Below are 22,731 nucleotides of genomic sequence, written 5' to 3' on the forward strand. Positions count from 1 at the left end.
GGAGGTGAATTTTTCATTAAAAGAGTAGGGAGGGCATTTGCATTGTGGTCATTGTCCTGCTATATGCATCTAGGCTTATTGACCAATAGGCAGGACTCTTTGCCCTCTTTTTAAAAACATACTTGTAATGCATTTTTGAAATAACTAATACTATATAGATATGTTAAAGTGCCCTATTTAAAAACAAATAGAAACAAAAGAAATTATAAAACAAATCAATAAATTATAAAGATAAATTATTAGTTCCTATTTAAATAATAACTAATATTTAAATTTAAACTAATAAATTATTAGTTCCTATTTAAAAAATTAAATGAAAGATTATTTAAATAGTAAATAACCTACTTCCTTAGTTCATCTGAATTATGAATCAATTTTTAAAATATACTTTACTTGCAACCCCTTCTAAAGCATAATTTTTAAAATAGTCTTTATTTTGCAACCCTTTCTAAAGCATAATTATTATATATATTTATATAGTTTGCCATATTTTGATATAAGTAATACCTTTGTTTGTACAGCTAATTCTAAACCCAAATTGCTAAAATTTGATTTGTTGATTTCCCCTTAATCTTGAATTATTTCCTAATGTATTTTCATAGAGAAAACTACCTGCTGTTACTACATTTATTAGAATGTTAGTACTTAGCTTCTTTTTATAAGTAGCTTAGCATGGTATATTGTAGTCAGCAAACTACAGCCCACAGGCTAAATCCAGCTTGCCACCTATTTTGGTATGACTTTTAAATTAAGAATGGGTTTTAAATTTTTTGATGGTTGGGAAAAAATCAAAACAGTAATAAAGAGTAGTATTTTATGACACATAAAACGTACATTTCTGTTTATATTATATTTAGGTTTTATAAAACCTATTATAAAATACATTCCAATCATATTCCAGCTGAAGCATTAGAGATAGACTTTTTTTAAATTTTATTTTATTTAAAATAAAGTATTACAGATAGTAGTACATATTTCCCCTTTTATTCCCCCCGTTGACCTTCCCCTGGCCTCCTCTACCCCCTGGCACATGCTCTCATCCCACCCCTCCAGTGTCTTGTGTCCATTGGTTATACTTATATGTATGCATACAAGTCCTTCGGCTGATCTCTTACCTCCCCCCTACAACACTCCCCAGCCTTCCCACTGTAATTTGACAGTCTGTTTCATGCTTCTCTGCCTCTGTATCTATCTTTTTGTTCATCAGGTCATAATGTTCTTTATTATCCATAAATGAGTGAGATCATGTGGTGTTTTTCTTTCGCTTCCTGGCTTATTTCACTTAGCAGAATGCTCTCCAGTTCTATCCATGCTGCTGCAAATGGTAAGAATTCCTTCTTTTTTATAGCAGCATAGTATTCCATTGTGTAGATGTACCATAGTTTTCTAATCCATTCATCTGTTGATGGGCATTTAGGCTGTTTCCAAATCTTGGCTATTGTAAGTTGTTCTGCTATGAACATAGGGGTGCATATATCCTTTCTAATTGGTGTTTCTGTTTTCTTGGGATATATCCCTACAAGTGGTATTACTGGATCAAATGGGAGTTCCATTTTTAAATTTTTGAGGAAACGCCATACTGTTTTCCACAATGGCTGCACCAGTCTGCATTTCCACCAGCAGTGAACAAAGGTTCCGTTTTTCCACATCCTCGCCAACACTTGTCATTTGTTGATTTGTTGATGATAGCCATTCTGACAGGTGTGAGATGGTACCTCATTGTCATTTTGATTTGCATCTCTTGGATGATCAGTGACTTTGAGCATGTTTACATATGTCTCTTGGCCTTCTGTATGCCCTCTTTCAAAAAGTGTCTAATTAGGTCCTTTGCCCATTTTTTGATTAGGTTGCTTATCTTCCTTTTGTTGAGTTGTATGAGTTCCCTGTAAATGCTGGAGATTAAACCCTTATTGGAGATAACGTTGGCAAATATGTTCTCTCATGCAGTGGGCTTTCTTGTTGTTTTATTGATGGTTTCTTTTGCTGTGCAGAAGTATTTTTATTTTGATGCAATTCCATTTGTTTATTTTCTCCTTAGTCTCTCTTGCCCTAGTATCTGTGTCTGTAAAGATATTCCTACGACATATATGTGCAATTTTGCTGCCTATGTAGTCTTGTAGGATTTTTATGGTTTCCTGTCTTACATTCAAGTCCTTTAGCCATTTTGACTTTGTTTTTGTGTATGGTGTAAGTTGGTGGTCTAGTGTCATTTTTTTGCATATATGTGACCAAATTTCTGAGCACCATTTATTAAAGACACTGTTTTGATTCCATTGTATGCTCTTGACTCCTTTATCGAATATTAATTGAGTATAATGTCTTGGGTCAATTTCTGGGTCCTCTATTCTGTTCCATTGGTCTGTTCTTGTGCCAGTACCAGGCAGTTTTGAGAAACGTGGTTTGGTAATATAGTTTGATCTCTGGTATTGTGATCCCTCCAACTTTGTTCTTCTTTCTCAGGATAGCTGTTGCTATTCGGGGCCTTTTTTTTATTCCAGATGAATTTTTGGAGAGTTTGTTCTAGATCTTTGAAATATGCTGTTGGTATTTTAATAGGTATTGCATTGAATCTATAGATTGCTTTAGGTAGTATGGACATTTTAATGATGTTGATTCTACCAATCCATGAACATGGTATGTTCTTCCATTTGTTTATGTCTTCCTCTATAGAGATAGACTTTTTATATGTGAACTAATATTCTTGGTTCTAAGTTGCAAATTGATGAAGTGATTTTTTTCAAAGCTATATATCTAGGTGGTAACAATTCAGAAATTTGTGAGCCATGTTTTATGATTTTAAATAGAGTATTCTTTCTACTATATCTGGCATCTTTATTTTAAAGTACTTTCCTTGTGGTGAAAAATTACTTGGCCGGTGCAGCTTAGCAGTTGAGCAGCAACCCATTAACCAGGAGGGTACTTGATACACAGTTAGGGTACTTGCCTGGGGCGTGCGTTCAATCCCTGGTAGGAGGTGTGCAGGAGGCAGCCGATTGATGTTTCTTTCTCATCAGTGTTTCTATCTCTCTATCCCTCTCCCTTGCTCTAAATCAATAAAAGCATATTTTTTAAATTACTCATTAGAAAGTATAAATTAATTGATAGTAGCAATTTGAGTCTTAAATATTAATTGACAGAAAAGATTTCTAACATGATCTCTCCTAATGCACTTCTTTCTATGATAACATGCATCCCAGTTAAATATTTTTATAAGATGCCCAATGTAAAACTTTTATTAACAGATAAATAATGAGTAATGTTTTTCAATAAATTGCAGAAGTATTCTTGGTTTATTCAAACATTTTCTGATAGTTTGATTTATAATAATTAAATTTATTTTCAAATTATTTTATTTTCAATATTTTCTTATCTACTGACTTTAACAGTATAGTTTTCAATAGTGAAGTCATTTCACCTGCCATTGGCATGGTAAAGTTTCCTTGATTACCTCATATACATCTATAATAAAATTTTCTTTCTATTTCAAAAAAATGTTGACAAAGTTCATCAGTTTTTACCCTTATCATTATTTATGATATGACCTGATAGCTTTATTGCAATACTTCTTTATCTACTAGATTTATCTAAAATTGTTTTGGGTTACTTCCAAATTAAATAAGAAATCACTCCTCATACATGTAAAAAGAAACTATGTAAAGATACACTTAAATATTTACTGTAATAACAATTACTTTTCTCATGTTTTTGTTTGCATATTAAATATATACTACTGAATGGCAATGAACTAACACTGAACAATTTTTCTGCTTTCATACATGCTCACTAAAGTAATGCTTATTAGGATTTTAATAATTATATTGTAAGACATACTGTTCCCCCACACTCCTCTTCAATTTTATATAATTAACAACTGCCTTTTTCCTTTTTCTGTTGTTTCAGTTAAAGGATCAAGAAAGTTAAGTCTGCCAACAGATCTTAAGGCTGATCTTGGTACGGTAGGCAAAAGCCAACATTTTAAGTTCTCTTACATTCTTTTGGCTGAACATTTTTACCAACCAGTCCATGAATAACACAAGTTTCCTCGATGGCAGTATTTGATGTCTTTCCAAAAAAGCTTTCTAAAAATCACCATACAGTTCTGTTGGCAGCATTCAGCATTTATTTAATAATCATTTTATAAAATTATGTTTTATAAATCATTACACACAAAGGTATATAATGTTTTGTTTTCTTTTTATCATTAAAATGTTTTTAACATTCAATAGTCACGCATATGGGTCCTCTGTGACTGTTATCATGTAAATTAGCATCATTTTTTTTCTGGAATTATTTTTCCTGTTTTTATATAAGTATCATTTAGAAGTAATGCTACTTTAAAAAAAATCTGATATATATAAGAATGGAGGTTTGGTCATTTTTTTTTATTCTAGGGAAGTTACAGAAAATTCTATTCACTTTTAGTTTACTTTTTTGTGGTGGTCACAGCATTATTCTTGATTCTAACTCTGAAATAAATAAGACTTTATTAAATAGGCCTTCATATATTTTTGTTTCAGAATTTTTATCTGCTTGTTCCAGCACGGCTTTTCTTTTTTGAAATGTAATTGAATTACCTTTTTATTCATCTCCTTTATTTTGACGTAAAACCATATCATTAAATCCGACTTAAAACCATAGCATTAAATCCTAATGTCATGTTAAAATAACAAAAATATAATAATTGGTCTTTGGATTATTCTTGAGAATTTACAAAACTGTTTCACAGATGCTATTAGTAAATGTTAGTTTGAAAATTTGAACCTAGATCACAGAACATGGTAACCAGAGTTTATGAAGCATAGATATATACTTAGTTTCATTGTATTTAAATTAAATAACTGGGAGATAAATAGTTTATTCAATTTAAAATCTAATCACACAAATATCTTATATGAATTTGATTAAAATAGGTAGAGTATTTTTAAAATGTAAAGCTTTGATATAGTAAACTTATTATCATTAGCTCAATAATATTAATTTAATAAATAAATTATGAAGTCAATTAGTATTTTACTAGTGTAATTGACATCAAAGGAAAAAAATCAACATTATAGTTTCATTTGTTGACCTACCACGTGTCAGACACTATGCTGGTATGTGTATATTATCTGAGATAAGGTAGGTGATATTGTTCCCATTTTACAAATTAGAAAGTTAAGGCTATGAAAAATTCAGATTTGCCTATAGCCACACAACTAGTAGCAAAAGTGTATTTAAATCAAATACATATCATGCAAAGCTTATAATCTTATAGCTACTTATAATTTTGTGTAGCATATACTGCAACACCTGTCAAATGAAGACTATTTACAGAATGATTAACACTTTTATCTAGAAAAATATGCATTCTGATATTCATATAATTTCCACAATCATAATTTTTTCCCTAAAATGTTGAAAATAAAAAATAAAAAAGAAAGAAAACATCCAAACCACTTTTTATAGTTTTAGAAATTGCAAAGAAATCTTAGCTATCATTCTAATCTGGAGGTCAGTTAGGCATGGTTGTTATTAATAAACTTACTAATAGACCATTTCTATCAATGTCTGTTTTTCCATGTCTTTTTCAGTTATCTCCCTTCCTATTGCTTCATTCTCACTATTTTCATACATACTTAAAGCAAAGATCACTTATGAAAACTCAGATATATATAAAAGATAAAATAATCATGTGCTTGTTATTTTACTAAAGGATATTTTACAGTTAAAGGGATTCATGATAAAATTTCATTAAATTTCTATCTCTAAATATGTAGTTAATATAATTATATTTTTAAAACGTGTTTCCCACAAACTTCTAGAATAAAAATTATAAGGCTTCTGAAAGAGGATGAATGTCTTCTGTATGTAAATTCTTCCAATGTAAAACCTTGATGTAAAATATACCTTGGGTTGCTTGTAATGTGCTATAGCAAGACATACAATAGTATATAATCCATTAATGAAGGAGAAGATGTTTAAGACTCTTGCAGTAGGCCAAATGAGGGCCTGAAGCAGGATAACAGCAATGAAAATGAACAAGAGGAAAAGAATTGCCATGAGAGACTTTACAACTGATAGAGCTGGGAACAGTGAGGGAAAAGGAGAAGCCAAAGATGACTTCATAGTGTTGAGAGTAGCTCTCATAGAGGATACCTGATTTGAGAGGAAAGGAAAATGAGTTTGAGTTGCTATAGGGACATCCATGTTACCCATTCAGTGAGCAATTAGAACTGTAGGGCTGCAGGGTAGGGGGGAATCTAAAGCAAAAATCCTATATAATAAAAGGATAATATGCAAATTGTCTATAACAGCAGAACAACCAGAACTGCTGGACCAGTCACTATGAGGTGCACTGACCACTTCTTGGTCCCTTTCCCTGGCCAGCAGGCTCCAATCGCCTGATGGCCACCTGCAGTGGGAGCAGGGCTGGTGAGCAATTGGGAACAGCCAACCTCTCGGTCCTTTACCCTGGCTGTCAGGCACCGATCACCCAATGGTGAATGGGGAACCCAGGGTGGGTGGCAGTGGGGGGTGAGGCTGGCTCAGGGCAACTGGGGAAGATGGCCCTGATCGCAGGCCAGGCCTAGGGACCATACCTGTGCATGAATTTCATGCACCAGGCCTCTAGTTAATATATAATATTCATCTACCTAAAGGCATTAGCAACTGTGTATATAAGCTGTTCACTAAAGACAAATGTTGATACTAATGTAACTTTTTTGTTTCAACAATCCTTAACAGAAATAATATAACAGTAACAATAAAATAATAGTAAAACAGTAAAAATCTCATGCATTGGTCACTTATGCATTTTATAAAATAACTAGAGGCCCTGTGCATGAAATTCATGCATGGGTAGAGTCTCTAGGCCTAGCCAGCAATCAGGGCTGATCAGGTTCCTCACCTCCCCGCCGCTGCTACTTGTCACCCACCATGTTCCTGCCTCCCCGCCTCCCTGCCTGTGCACAGGTACCACGCAGCTCCCCTCCTCCTCACCTCCACCTTCCCTCACTCCCTCAGTGCCCCACCACCACCGCCACTGCTCGCCTGCCATGTTCCATGCCACCCCCTGGTTGTCAGAGCATGTCATAGCAAGCGATCAAACTCCTGGTCTCCCGCTTGAACACCCGAGGGGACACTTTGCATATTAGCTTTTTATATATATATACCAGAGGCCCTTTGCACAAAAATTTGTGCACTCGGGGGGAGGGGGAGTCCCTCAGCCCGGCCTATGCCCTCTTGCAGTCTGGGACCCCTCAGGGGATGACCACCTGCTGGCTTAGGCCCACTCCCCGGGGGATTGGACCTAAGCTGGCAATCAGACATCCCTCTGGCAGCCTGGCAGCCCTCGGGGGATGTCCACTTGCCAGCGGGGATCAGGCCTAAACTAAGGTCGGACATCCTTAGCGCTGCTGAGGAGGCAGGAGAGGCTCCCACCACCACCGCTGTACTGGCAACCATCAGCCTGACTTGTGGCTGAGCAGAGCTCCTCCCATGTGAGCGCGACTGACCACCAGGGGGCAGCTCTTGCATTGAGCATCTACCCCCTGGTGGTCAGTGTGTGTCATAGTGACCAGTCATCCCCAGTCGTTCTGCTGTTAGGGTCAGTTTGCATATTACCCTTTTACTATATAGGATAGAGGCCTGGTGCACGGGTGGGGGCCAGCTGGTTTGCTCTGAAGGGTGTCCCGGATCAGGGTGGGGGTCCTGCTTGGGTGCCTGGCCAGCCTGGATGAGAGGATGATGGCTGTTTGCAGCTGGTCACACCTCCTTCAGGGTGGGGGTCCCCACTGGGGTGCCTGGCCAGTCTGGGTGAGGGGCTGAGGGCCATTTTCAGGCTGGCGGGTGACTGAAGCTCCTAACCTCTCCTTTTTTTCTTTTTTTTCTTTTTTTTCCTGGTATTTATTTACCTTCTATGGCTGTCACTGGAGCTGAGAGCTGGCTTTAGCTCTGAGGCTCAGCTCCAGCTCTGAGACCTTGGCTGCTGAAAGCAGGGATCTGGGTTTGTTTGGGTTCTATAATTGTAACACTGTTGCGGTCCTGCTTGCTCCAGCTCTGACAGCTAAAAGCAGGTTTCTGGAGCTTGTTTAGCTTCTATAATTGCAACATTGTTTCTTAGACTGCAGCTCAGAGGCCGGTAGCAGCAGGCGGGGAACCTTGGCTTCCTCCATCACTGGAGAAAGCAAGCCTCCTATTTGCTTCAGCTGCCTGGCTGCCGGCCGCCATCTTGGTTGGCAGTTAATTTGCATATCTCGCTGATTAGCCAATGGAAAGGGTAGCGAAGTTATAGTTAATTACCATGTTTCTCTATTATTAGATAGGGTAGATTACCAGATTCATGAGAAATTGCCTTATAACTAACATTTTTATATTAATAATGAAAAGATAGTTTTTCACTAAACAAAAAAATACAGACATTTCTCTTCCCTAATAAACTCGATTTTGAATTAAAAAAAAAAAACACCTAAAAATAAATTAATTTTCTAGAATTCAAGTTTTGCTGGTATATTACATTATGAATATATTGTTATATACTAGTATGCATCATCAAATACTATAAATGAAACACAGGCCCCCATGAGGTTTGAAAAATAAAAATCTACTATAGGATGATGCCCAGTTAGTGAAAAGATGGATGGAGTAACACCATGGTCAAAGGACAGGTAGTGAGTATTTCAATAATACTGGCAAATATGATTATAAAACAGAAGGTAAACTTCAAATCCATAACAATATAGAATTAACAGTGTAATTTTAAAATTGAGAGATGGAGGCTAGCAAGTAGGTCAAAGTTGCCAATAAAAGATTTAGTGATTTTTGTTGCTAAATTTGGAGGATAACTATAGGTGAATTAAGAGCAAAGATAGCCCTAGGCCATTTTTCTCAGTGGATAGAGCGTCGGCCTATGGAGTGAAGGGTTCCAGGTTTGATTCCAGTCAGGGGCACATGCCCAGGTTGCAAGCTCAATCCCCAATAGGGGGCATGCTGGAGGCAGCCAATCAATGATTCTCATTGATGTTTCTATCTCTCCCTCTCTCTTTCTCTCTGAAATAAATAAAAAATATATTATTTTAAAAAAAGCAAAGACAAATAGAGGAAGAGGAAGTATACTAATTTTACCTTTTTGTTTTAGATTTAACATACCTTCTTTAAAATTATTTTTTAAAGTATTACATAAGTCTCCTTTTCCCCCCATTGACCTCTCCCCAGCTGCACCCACCCCCCAGCACATGCCCTCACCCCCCCCTCACACACACACACACTCTGTGTCCACTGGTTATGCTCATATGCATGCATACAAGTATTTTGGTTCATCTCTTACCCCCTCACCCCTCCGCCTTCCCTCATAGGTTGGACAGTCTGTTCGATGCTTCTATGACTCTGGTTCTATTTTTATTCATCAGTTTATGTTGTTTAATTTTACCTTTTATATGGTGAAAACAACTGATATTATGCATAGATAACAATTCAAGAAGTAATGAATTAAGAATGTATCTTCAAAGTAACTACTTAAAAAAATGAAAATACCCCAGAACCTCGAAAATTAGGCAAAGGATAAATACATATCAAATAAGTAAATACAGACCATATAGTATAAGTGGCTACAGAAAGCATAAAAAAGGAAAAGGAGGAGAAATAATATATGGTAAAAGTTGCAGAACGGAACAGAGCCTATTCATGTTGATTGACCAGTCTTTAAATTCTCTGCTCTGAGCCTGTCTTGGCTGTCCTGACCCCAGCTTTCTAACTCTGGAAAACACCAAGAATATTGTCCCTGCAACAGTTTTTACTAGAGCTAATCACTTGTCATGCTGGAAGAGGGATCATACTTCGATTGGCCTTAGCCACAAAGTCCACATCTATAAGATTGGGAGCCAGTGGGTGAAACCTCATTAATTTCAGGAGCACAATGAATACATCACAGGTACTGACTAGGGGCTCTCGTGCACAATCCCATTATCCTCTGCAGGAATCAGAAAGATGTGTCTGGAAGCTAATCCTGGTGATCTTGAGATTTAATTATGCAGCTATTTTGTGAAGTGGTTCCCTCTTCAGAACAAATTTGTTGTGGATTCTGAAGCATAATTCATTTGATTGTTACTTGAATATGAAAATGACAAGTGGGTAAGCAAGCACATTAAAAAGAAAATTTATTCAAAAATTTTCAGTTTGGATTGGCATCCCAACAATTTGTGCTGGCAACAGAATGGTGTGACTGCAACTGAAGAGTGCTTCTGTATGTATATATTAAAGAAGTGGATGAAAAGCCAACCAGTATGGCATGGAACAGCACAATGCCTTCTGGTTAGCTCATGGCAGAGTTTGGTGGCATCAGTAGCCTGGTTTTATTAATGGATAGAAAAGTCTACATAGGAGATCAAAAAGAAAATAGAGGACATGAGTGACAATGAGAGCCAACTAGCGTCGATATATATAGATATATAGAGAGTACTCTTTACAACAATAGAATACATATTATTCTCAAATATACATGGAACACTCCAGGAAAGAACATATTTTAGGACATAAAACAAGTTTCAATAAATTTTAAAAGATTAAAATCATACAAAGGTTTCTCTGTAGTCACAATGGAATGAAAATAGAAGTTAGAAGTAAACTGGAATATTCAGAAAATTTAAAAATTAAACAGCACACTTTAAAAATATGTTTTTATTGATTTAGAGAGGAAGGAGAGAGAGAGAGACAGAGAGAGAGAGAGAGAGAGAGAGAAACATCAATGAAGAAATAAACACAAAATGGTTAAAAGACTTAAATGTAAGACGGAAACCATAAAAATCTTAGAAGACTCCATAGGCAGCAAAATATCAGACATATGTTATAGCAATATCTTTACCGATACAGCTCCTAGACCAATGGAAACTAAGGAGAAAATAGACAAATGGGACTACATCAAAATAAAAAGCTTCTGCACAGCAAAATAAACGATAAACAAAACAACAAGAAAGCCCACTGCATGGGAGAACATATTTGCCAATGTTATCTCCAATAAGGGTTTAATCTCCAGCATTTACAGGGATCTCATACAACTTAACAAAAGGAAGATAACCAAATCAAAAAATGAGCAAAGGACCTAATTAGACACTTTTTGAAAGAGGACACACAGAAGGCCAAGAGATATATGAAAACATACTCAAAGTCACTAATCATCTGAGAGATGCAAATCAAAATGACAATGAGGTACCATCTCACACCTGTCAGAATGGCTATCATCAACAAATGACAATTGCTGGTGAGGATGTGGAGAAAACAACAACAACAAAAAACCTCCTTCACTGCTGGTGGGAATGCAGACTGGTGCAGCCACAGTGGAAAACAGTATGGAGATCCCTCAAAAAATTAAAAATATAACTCCCATTTGACCCAGTAATCCCACGTCTAGACTATATCCCAAGAAACCAGAAATACCAATCAGAAAGGATATATGCACGCCTATATTCATAGCAGCACAATTTACAATAGCTAAGATTTGGAAACAGCCTAAGTGCCTATCAGCAGATGAGTGGATTAAAAAACAGTGGTATGAGAGAAACCAAGATGACGGCATAGGTAAACACCAGAAATTGATGACTTTCACAACCACTTCAAAAATACAACTAAAAGACAAAACGGACATCATCCAGGACCACAGGAAGGCTGGCTGAGTGGAAATTCTACAACTAGAAAGAAAGAGAAAAGCACACTGAGACTCAGAGGAGGTGCGGAAGTAAAGTGCAAAGGTACGGAGGCGCATGTGGAAAGGGCTGGCAACTGAAGACACGGTTGTCTTTTTCAATCCAGAGGGAGTCTCAAGCTCCCAACTGCTCTGAACTCCAGTTCCGAGCAAGTCCCTGGGGACCCAGACTCATAAGGGGAGAAACTGGACTGTCTGTCATCGGTCAGAACTTGAGGGCAGCTTTCTCTCAGAGGTGCTTGCAGTGATTACTGAGATGTGGGGCCTCTTAGGGTAGGACTGAGGAGCACCTATAGCTGCTTGCTCCACCCTGTTGATCCCCCGAGATCCCGCCCCACCCAAGCTGTGTGCAGAGGCTTTTGCATATGAAAGGCCTGGCCCTTTGCAATCTGAAAATTACCTAAGAAACTGCAGCTGGGTCAGAGAGACCCAGAACTTCCAAAAGAAGGCCCAAGGCCCCACAGCAGCTTGCATTGCTTCACAGCTGGGCCTCATCTGGGCACCTCCAAATCCCAAACAAAGAAGAGGAATCTGCAGATCTCTCCATAACTCCTGCTGGGTAGCCTCAGACAGAGGCTAAATTAGCATCCCCTTAGAGACCCAAGAGCCAGTGTACCCAGTGGTCAGAGTGGGACCATCCAGATTACAACTCCTCAGATCCATAAGGGACACACTCAGGAGACAGACTCAGTGAGCACCAAAGCCCCACTGAAGCAAGTCTTACCCCAGAAGGGTGTCTCCAGCACAGAAGTTCTCCCACTGCAGACACAGCTGATTCTCACAGCCAATTGGCCTGGAGGTCAATTCCTCCCAGTGATACCTACAACAATCAAGGCTTAACTACAACAAGACTGTGCACAAAGCCCACAAAGGGATGCACCAAGAGTGTCCACCTCAGGTAATTGGGGAGGCTGAGCCACTGGGCCCTACAGGACACCTAGCACAAAAAGCCATTCTATCAACACAGGGAAGCAGCCAAAATGCGGAGACAAAGAAACAGGTCACAAATGACAGAAATGGAGGAAAGCAAACTACTGGATATAGAGTTCAAAACCAAACTTATAAGGTATTTCAAGAATTTTCTAGAAACCACCAGTAAACTTAATGAGACCCTCAAGATTCTAGTGAGACCCTCGAGGTTCTGAAAAAGGACCAACTAGAAATTAAGCATACACTGACTGAAATAAAGAGTATTATACAGAGTTCCAACAGCAGACTAGAGAATCACAAGAATCAAGTCAAAGATTTGAAATACGAAGAAGCAAAATGCACTCAACCGGAAAAACAAAAAGAAAAAAGAATCCAAAAATATAAAGATAGTATAAGGAGCCTCTGGGACAACTTCAAGCGTACCAACATCCAAATTATGGGGGTGCCAGAAGAAGACAGAGAGCAAGATATTGAAAACCTATTTGAAGAAATAATGACAGAAAACTTCCCCTACCTAGTGAAGGAAATAGACTTACAAGTCCAGGAAGCACAGAGAACCCCAAACAAAAGGAATCCAAAGAGGACCACACCAAGGCACATCATAATTAAAATGCCAAGAGCAAAAGACAAAGAGAGACTCTTAAAAGCAGCAAGAGAAAAACAGTCAGTTACCTACAAGGGAATACCCATATGAATGTCAGCTGATTTCTCAACAGAAACTTTGCAGGCCAGAAGGGAGTGGCAAGAAATATTCAAAGTGATGAATAGCAAGAACCTACAACCAAGATTACTTTACCCAGCAAAGCTATCATTCAGAATTGAAGGTCAGATAAAGAGCTTCACAGATAAGAAAAAGCTAAAGGAGTTCATCACCACCAAACCAGTATTATATGAAATGCTGAAAGGTATCCTTTAAGAAGAGGAAGAAGAAGAAAAAGGTAAAGATACAAATTATGAACAACAAATACACATCTATCAACAAGTGAACCTAGCAAAAACCAGTTTGGCTCAGTGGATAGAGCGTTGGCCTGCGGACTGAAAGGTCCCAGGTTCGATTCCGGTCAAGGGCATGTACCTGGGTTGCGGGCATATCCCCAGTAGGAGATGTGCAGGAGGCAGCTGATCGATGTTTCTCTCTCATCAATGTTTCTTACTCTCTATTACTCTCCCTTCCTCTCTGTAAAAAATCAATAAAATATATTTAAAAAAAAACAAGTGAACCTAAAAATTAAGTGAATAAATAATCTGATGAACAGAATAAACTGGTGAATATAATAGAATCAGGGGCATAGAAAGGGTGTGTACTGACTATTCTTGGAGGGAAAGGGGTATGGAGGGTGTGGGAATAGACTGCACAAAAATCATACACCTATGGATGAGGACAGTGGGGAGGGGGGTAAGGCAGAGGGTGGGGTGGGAACCCGGTGGAGGGGAGCTTTGGGGGGGGGGGAAGAGGAACAACTGTAATAATCTGAACAATAAAGATTTAATTCAAAAAAAAATAAAATAAAATACAGCGGTACATCTACACAATGGAATACTATGCTGCTATAAAAAAGAAGGAACTTTTACCATTTGCAACAGCATGGATGGAACTGGAGAGCATCATGCTAAGCAAAATAAGCCAGTTAGAGAAAGATAAATATCACATGATCTCACTGATATGTGGGATATAATGAACATAAACTGGTGAACAGAAATAGATCAGAAATAGATCCAAAGACAAGGTAACACTGAACAGACTGTCCAACCTCAGGGATAACACAGGGGTGGGGGGTGGTAGTAAAGATCAACCAAAGGACTTGTATGCATGCCTATTAGCATAACCAATGGACACAGACACTGGGGCGGTGGGGTGCTTGTCCTGGGGGTTGGTAGTGGTGGTGGTAAGGTCAATCGGAGAAAAAAGGAGAAATATGTAATACTGAGTTTAAACAATAAATTTAAAAAGAAAGAAACATTGATGAGAGAAACATTGATTGGCTGCCTTTTACATGGCCCCTACTTGGGAACAAGCCCACAACACAGCATGTGCCCTGAACAGGAATCGAACCAGTAACCTCTTGGCTCATGGATTGATGCTCAACCATTGAGCCACACAGACCAGGCAAATGTACACTTTTAAATAACCAGTGGGTCAAAGAGGAAATGATGAGGGAATTCAAGATACTTTGAAATAAATTAAAACAAAGAAAAAAGGTATAAGTTACACCAAAGACAAAGCTCAGAGGGAAATTTATACCTACAAATGCCTATATGAAAAATAAAATAAAATCAATAATCTAACTCTATACCTTTACAAACTAGAAAAGAAGGACAAGTTAAACCAAAAGCTAACAGAAGGAAATAATAAAGATCAGAGAGAAGAGAAACAAAATAGAGACTAGAAAAAAATAATCAAGAAAACCAAAAAATGGTTCTTTGAAAAGATCAACAAATTGACATTTATCTAAACTAAGAAAAAAAGGAGAGGAGATGCAAAAAATTAAAATAAAAAAATGAAAGTGGGGACGTTATTATCATCCATACAGAAATAAGAGGACTATAAGTGAATACTACGAACAATTGTATGCCATACTAAATAACCTGGATAAAATAGGCAAATTCTTAGAAATATCAAAAGTGACTTAAGAAAATCTGTATGTGTACACACACACACACACACACACACACACACACTCACACACACACAAACAAGTAAAAACATTGAATTAGGTACTCAAAAACCTCCAAACAAAGGGAAGTCCAGGATGACATGGCTTCGCTGATTAATTCTACGAAATGTTTAAAGAGTTAATACCAATACTTCTTAAACTCTTCCAAGAAATAGAAGAGAAGGGAACATTTGTTAACTCTTTCTGTGACACCAGCATTATCTTGGTTTCAAAGCTAGAAAATAAAATTAGAGACCAACATCTTCTATTAATATAAATGCAAATATTCTTAACAAAATACTAGCAAACAAAATCCGACAGCATATTAAAAGTACTAAATACCATGACCAAGTAGAAAGTACCACAAAAATACAAGGAGTTTAACCAAAGAAAATAAACAACATAAAAATTATACTAATTGAATGAGGGGGTGGGAGCACCTGATAATCTCGATGCAGGGAAAGCATTTGGCAAAACTGAACATCCTTTCACAACAAAATCCTCAGAAAACTAGGAATAGAAGAGAACTTCCTCAAATAGATAAAACAGGTATTCATGAAAAACCCACAGACAACATCCTGCTCAGTGATAAAAGACTAAACTTGTTCCTCCAGAATAAGACAAGAATGACCATTTTCACCACTTCTATCCTGTAATGGAAGTTACATATTGTAATAGAAACCACAGAAATTAGGTAAGCAAAGGAAATAAAAGGCACCCAAATTGGAAAAGAAGTGAAACTATCTCTTTTGACAGATGGTATGATCCCATATATAGATAATCCCAAAGAATCTACAAAAAACAAACAAACCAAAAAAACCAAAAAACTAGAATATATGAATTAAGCAAAATTGTAGGGTATAAGATAAACACAAAAATCAGTTATGTTTTTATACATCAAGAATGAAAGTTTTGAAAAATAATTTTTTATTCCATTTACAAGTCTTCAAAAGAATAAAATACCTAGAAATGAATTTAACCAAAGAGGTATAAAACTTCTACACTGAAAACTACAAATAATTGCTAAAAGAGATTAAGTAAGAGAAGACCTAAATAAATGCAAAAACATTACTTAGAAGACTTAATTTTGTTTAAGTATAAATACCACCCAAAACAATCTAACAGATTCAATGCAGTCCCTATTAAAATACCACTAGCCTTTTTTTTTTTTTGCAGAATGAAAAAGCTTTTCCTAATATTTATATAGAAATGCCAAAGCAAGAATAGCAAAAATAATATTGAGAAAGGAGAAAGTTGGAAGACTTTACTTCCCAATTTCAAAACTTCCTGCATAGCTGCAGTAATCAAAACAGTGTTGTACTGGCATAAAGATAAACATATAGACCAATGGAATAGAGTTGAAAGTCCAGAAACAAAACCATACATCTATGATGAATTGATTTTCAACAAATTGCCAAGACAACTCAGTGGGGGAAAGATACTGTCTTCAACAAATGGTACTGAAAAAACTGGAAATCCATGTGCAGGATCTATGACTTAAAGAGCTAAAAAACTCCAAATAACAGTTAGGGGGAAATTTCATGACCTTGAATTTGGCAATGGATTCTTAGATATGGCACCACAAACACAAGCACCAAAAGGAAAAAAAAATGGTAAGTTTGACCACATCAAAATTAAAAACTTTGGCACAAAGGACATTTTTTAGAAAGTGAAATGACAAGTTACAGAGGAATTATTTGCGAATCGTGTCTGACAAGGGTCTACTATCCACAAAGAACTCTTAAAGTTCCACAACAAACAACTTGATTCAGAAATATGAGCAAAAATCAACACTGTCTCCCATTCCTTGAGTGAATAGCCGGTTACCTGGTGGCAGGTTGATTATATTGGATCACTTTTATCGTGGAAGGAGCAGTGTGTTGTTCTTACTGAACTAAACACTTATTCTGAATATGTATCTGCCTTTCCTGCATGGAACACTTCTGCCAGAACTATTATTCATGGACTTACGAGAATGCCTCTCCACTATGATGATATTTCACAAACCATTGCTTTTCATCAAGGAACATATTTCACAGCAAATGAAGTGTGGCAGTGGACCAATATTAATGTCATTCACTGGTCTTACCATGTTACCCACTGTTCTGATAAAAGTGGAGATTTATAGATCTTTTTGACTAATATTAGCATGGTTTATCTTTCTCTACTTCTTCAATTTTAATTGATGTATGAATTTATACTTAAATTGGGTTTCTTCTAGACAGCATATAGTTGGGTCTTGGTTTTTTATCCATCCTGATAATCTGTCTTTTAATTGGTATAGACAGTTGACTTTAAAGTAATCATATAATTAGATTAATATCTAACATAGTTGTTACTGTTTTCTATTATTGCCCTCAGTCTTTATTCCTGTTTTCTTCTTCCATTTTTTTTTCTGTTTTTGTGGTTTGAATTAAGCATTTTACATGGTTCCTTTTCTCTACTTTCTTAGCATTTTAATTACACTTTTCTTTTTTAATTCTTTTTGTTGTTACCCTAGAGTTTACAATATATGTTACAACTGATTCAAGTTCAGTTTTGTATAATACTATTACTGCTTCATGGGTAATATGAATACCTTATAATAAGAAAGTATTTCTAATTCTACCCTCCTGTTCCTGTATCATTATTGTTTTATTCATTTCACTTATCCATAATGTTTTTTGGCAACTTAGTTTGGTTATGTAATTATTTCAAAATAGAAAGCAAAAATTATACTGTTTCTAAGAAATATTACTGTGTCCCAAAACAAAGCTCAAGAATGTTTAAAGGATAGAAAATAAATAGTACGTAATAACATAAAATTCATATTGTCTGCTACCCAGGCAAAGATACCATGTCAACCAGAAAATACATCCCATGATGAGAGAAAATATCAATCAATAGAAATTGACCCAGAGATGACACACAGGATGAAATCCATAAAAGAAGACAGTAAATAAACTATTATAAATATACTCCGTATATCCAAAGAAATAGAGGAAAGCACAACATGTTAAGAAAAGACATGGAAGATAACAAAGACTCAAATCAACCTTCTAAAAATGAAAAAATGTATGAGATGAAATATACATTAGATGGGATTGACAGCAGAATTGACACTGAAAAAATAAGGGTTACTGAAATCAAAGATGTACTACTATTCAAAATGAAAGGATGTAAAGGATCAAAATCAGTGAATAGAGAATTAGTGATCTTTTTGTCCAACTTCAAGTTGCCTAATACACATGCAATAGGAGTCCCAGGAGAAAAAAGAAAAGATGGCACAGAAAAGATGTTTAAATAAGTAATGCTAAAAATGTTCCTAATTTGATGAACACTGCAAATCCACAGATCCAAGGTGCTCAATGAACTTCAAGCATAAGAAACATGAAGAAAATTATACTAAAGCACATAACTGAAATTATTTCTAAAAGTCATAGAAAAAAAAGATATATTAACATACAGCAAAACAAAGGCAAGAGTAACAGCAGATTTCTCAAAAGAAACAAACAACCAAGCTAGATTACAATTAAGAACTTTTTAAAAAATTTATTGATTTTATAGAGAGAGAGAGGAAGGAGAGAGAGAGAGAGAGAGGAAAAAAAAAAACCACCAGATTTATTGTTGCACTTATTTATGCATCCACTGGTTGTTTCTTGTATGTGCTATGACTGGGGATCGAATCCACAACCGTGGCATACCAGGATGATGCTTTAACCAGCTGAGCTATCCAGCCAGGGCCTAATGGACAAACATTTTCAAAGTACTAAAAAATTGTCAACTAGAATTCTATACTTGACAAAATATCATTGAAAAATGAAGGTGAAATAAATACTGTTACATACAAAAGCTGAGTGTAGCTCTAGATAATCAACACTACAAAATAACATTATATGAAATTCTTCTAAACAAAGGAAAATAATACCAGAGGAAATTTTAGATTTATGCAAAGGAATGAAGAGCATTGGAAAATGATAAATATGTGGATAAGTAAAAATTTTTTACTTAGTTTTAAAATCTCTTCAAGAGATAATAGATGACTGGAAACACCACCAAAATATATATCAGTGGGTGAATAGTTAAGCAAATATGGCATATCCATATGGTAGAAAACCTCAGCAATTAAAAGAAATGAGCTCTAGATACATATAACAACATGGTAGAACCTCAAAGTAATCATGGTGAGTGAAAGAAGCCAGACAAAAAAAAGCATTTTGTCAAACGGTATACTTGCTTTTATATAAAATTCTATGAAATGCAAACAAATGTATAGTAACAGAAAATACATCAGAGCTTGTGAGTACAGAGGGCCAATGGGGAAAGGCAGGATGGGAGGGTTACACATAGGAATAAGGGAACTGGGGGAGGTGATAGATATGTTCATTATTTTTACTGTGGTAACTTATAACAGATTGTTAACTGCAGTTTATTGTTTGTAATTATATATCAAACTGTGTTGAGGAATGTAATCCCAGATAATAAAAGCCTAATATGCAAATTGACCAAACAGCAGAACGACCAATGAAATGACCAGTTGCTATGATGCACACTGACCAGCAGGGGCAGACACTCAATGCAGGAGCTGCCCCCAGCCCACAGGCCCCAGGGCAGCCAAGTCAGGTGCCAGAGGGAGCTCTCCCAATCGCCCTGCTGGTCGCCCTACAGAGGGAGGTGACCATGGTGGCAGCAGGGCAATTGGAGGGTGGGGCCGGCGAGCAGGTGGCACCAGGTTGGCCAAGGCAGGTGCCAGTGGGGGTCCCCTAATTTCCCTGCCAGTGGCCCCACAGATCAGCCCTGATCATCAGCCAGGCCTAGGGACCCTAATCCATGCACGAATTTTGTGCATTGGGCCTCTAGTTTTCAAATAAGGATCTATCATCCAAGAACGAGAGGGAACAATGACTTTTTTAGATACCCCAGCAACAGTTTAACATCTATACATTGTTAACTTATATTTTAAGTGCTAGCCAATGCAATTAAATACAGGAAGGATATATTATGTATATGTATTCCAAAGAAAGTAATAGCATTATTATACTTAGAGGGATAAAGTTTTATACCTGAATTCTCAAGAGAATCAACTGAATAATTAATAAAAATAGAGAATGATAATTTAGTGACATGATTGGTTACAATATTCATGCCCCAGAAGTAAAGGCTTTTCTTAAAATAAACAAAAATCAACTTTAAAAGTAGAATAATTTATTTATAGTGATATGAAAAAAGATAAAAGTATTAAACTTCAATCTATAGATCTTTAGGAAATGATTTTACCCTCTATTGAAGAATAGGACTTGAATGAATAATAAAACATAGGTTACTTTATGGGTTTTGGACAGAAAGACTTGAAATTGATGTATATTTGACATTTCAATTCCACTGAAAATAACAGGAATTTTCCAGAGAAGTAAACAAAGTGGTTTTAAAATTCACCTGAAGAAATAAACATGTAAGAATAGCCATGAAATTTCTGAAAAAACTCATCATAAATCATGTCTACTCCCATCAGAAGTAAAATACAGTATAAAATTAATTTAAAGTGTGTTATATAACTACTAATAATTTTATTATTTGGGTATTGATGTATGAAAAGTTCAATTAGTGTAATAAAATAGGAAATTCACAAAGAGACCCAAATGCATTCAGAAATTTTGTAATTGTAAGTAATTAGCCTTTAAAATCAGTGGGATAAAGGCATATCATTCAATAAATGTTGGAACAACTAAGTAGGCATCTGAAATTAATCTCATTAAACTAAAATAACGTCTAGGTGATTAAAATATATATACTAATAAAAGGGTAATATGCTAATTAGACCAGACGTCTTCCAGACATCCTTCTGGACAAAGCCATGGTGGCAGGGCCAAGGCAGAGGCAGTAAGGGGTGATCAGGCCAGCAGGGGAGAGCAGTTATGGGCGATCAGGCTGGCGGTGGGAGGGGGGGGCAGTTAGAGGGCGATCAGGCCAGCAGGGGGGCAGTTAGGGGATGATCAGGCCGGCAGGGGGGCAGTTAGGGGACAATCAGGCCAGCAGACAGAGGTGGTTAGGGGCGATCAGGCAGGTGAGCGGTTAGGAGCCAGTGGTCCCGGATTGCGAGAGGGATGTCCAGCTGCCTACGGGATCGGACCTAAACCGGCAGTCAGATATCCCCTGAGGGGTCCCAGATTGGAGAGGGTGCAGGCCATGCTGAGGGACACACACACCTCTGTGCACAAATTTCGTGCACCAGGCCTCTAGTAAATATATAGAAAGAAATCATTAAAATGCTAGAAGAAAACATGAAAAATATATTTTCTGGAAGGAAATAAGGCTATGCTAGAGATGGCAGAAAACTCAGTACCCATATAAAAACAAAGTAAAACGCATGGTTGATAAATTTGATTACATAAAAATAAATTTAAGACAAATGAGATTCTGCAATACATTTGACAAAGACTAATTTTGATAATGCGAAAAGCGCTTATAGATATAAACAAGAAAACACTAGAAAAACTTGCAAAGGATAAATACTGGTAGTTCACAGAGAAAGAAATATAAGTGTCTTTAAAATAAATAAAAAGATGTCCAACACTCACTATTGAAGAAATTAATATTAAAGCAACATTTTTGTATTAGATAAAAAATATCAAAGAATTACAAAATGTAAAATATTGGTGAAGATTTAGGGAAACTAAAGTTCTTATACACTGTTGGTGGGAATGTAAATTGCTTAAATCTTTTTGGAAACCATACGTTTGCATATTTTTTGGCCAAGCAATTTAAATTCTAAGAATTCATTCTACAGATATAATTATACTTGTGTGCAAATAAGTATTACTATTTTCATTTAAGTTTGTTTTGAAATAACAAAGTCTAAATACTCATTAATAAGAAAATAGTTAAATCAATTATTGTATAGCCCTAAATGAAAACTTTGTTCCTATATAAATACATACTATACTAAAAACGATTACATAGGTCTATGTAGGATGGTCTCCAGGACACAGTATGAAATAGAAAAATATCAAGGCACAAAATAATATGAAATATGCTTCCATTCTTGTTGAAATTGCGGTAGAAAAGGGTATAGGAGGGATAAATGGTAATGGAAGGAGACTTGAGTTGGGGTTGTGAACACAATACCATATACAGAGAGAGAAAGGGAAGGAAACTTATTTGAAGAAATAATAGCTTTAAACTTTCCTAATCCAGATCCAGAAAGCACAGAAAGTTTGAAAGGTATGTAATTGCCAAAAGTTAAAGACAAGGAGAGAACCTTAAAAGCAATAAGATTAAAACAACTTGTAGTGCACAGAGGAATCCCCATAAGACTATCAGATTTTTCAGCAGCAATTTTTCAGGGCAAATGAAGTCACATGATATATTTATAGTGCTGGAAGAAAAAGAAACTCCGAACCAAGAACACTCTACACAGCAAAGTTGTCCTTCAGAATTGAAGTAGAGATAAAGAGCATTCCAGAAGTAAAGGCTTTACTTTGTAATACCTGAAGG

The 22,731-nt window shown here is 36.3% G+C and overlaps 1 protein-coding gene across 1 annotated transcript in view; it reads left to right on the forward strand.

The window, feature by feature from the left end:
• Positions 1 to 22,731, forward strand: part of STXBP5L (syntaxin binding protein 5 like) — a 223,949-nt gene that overhangs the window by 170,671 nt on the left and 30,547 nt on the right. Inside the window, exon 22 of the mRNA XM_036351923.1 lies at positions 3,901 to 3,951. Coding sequence (XP_036207816.1) covers positions 3,901 to 3,951 — 51 coding nt within the window. The remainder of the gene's footprint in view (positions 1 to 3,900; positions 3,952 to 22,731) is intronic.

Source organism: Myotis myotis, unplaced genomic scaffold (assembly GCF_014108235.1).
Source record: "Myotis myotis isolate mMyoMyo1 unplaced genomic scaffold, mMyoMyo1.p scaffold_m19_p_2, whole genome shotgun sequence".
Taxonomy (NCBI): domain Eukaryota; kingdom Metazoa; phylum Chordata; class Mammalia; order Chiroptera; family Vespertilionidae; genus Myotis; species Myotis myotis.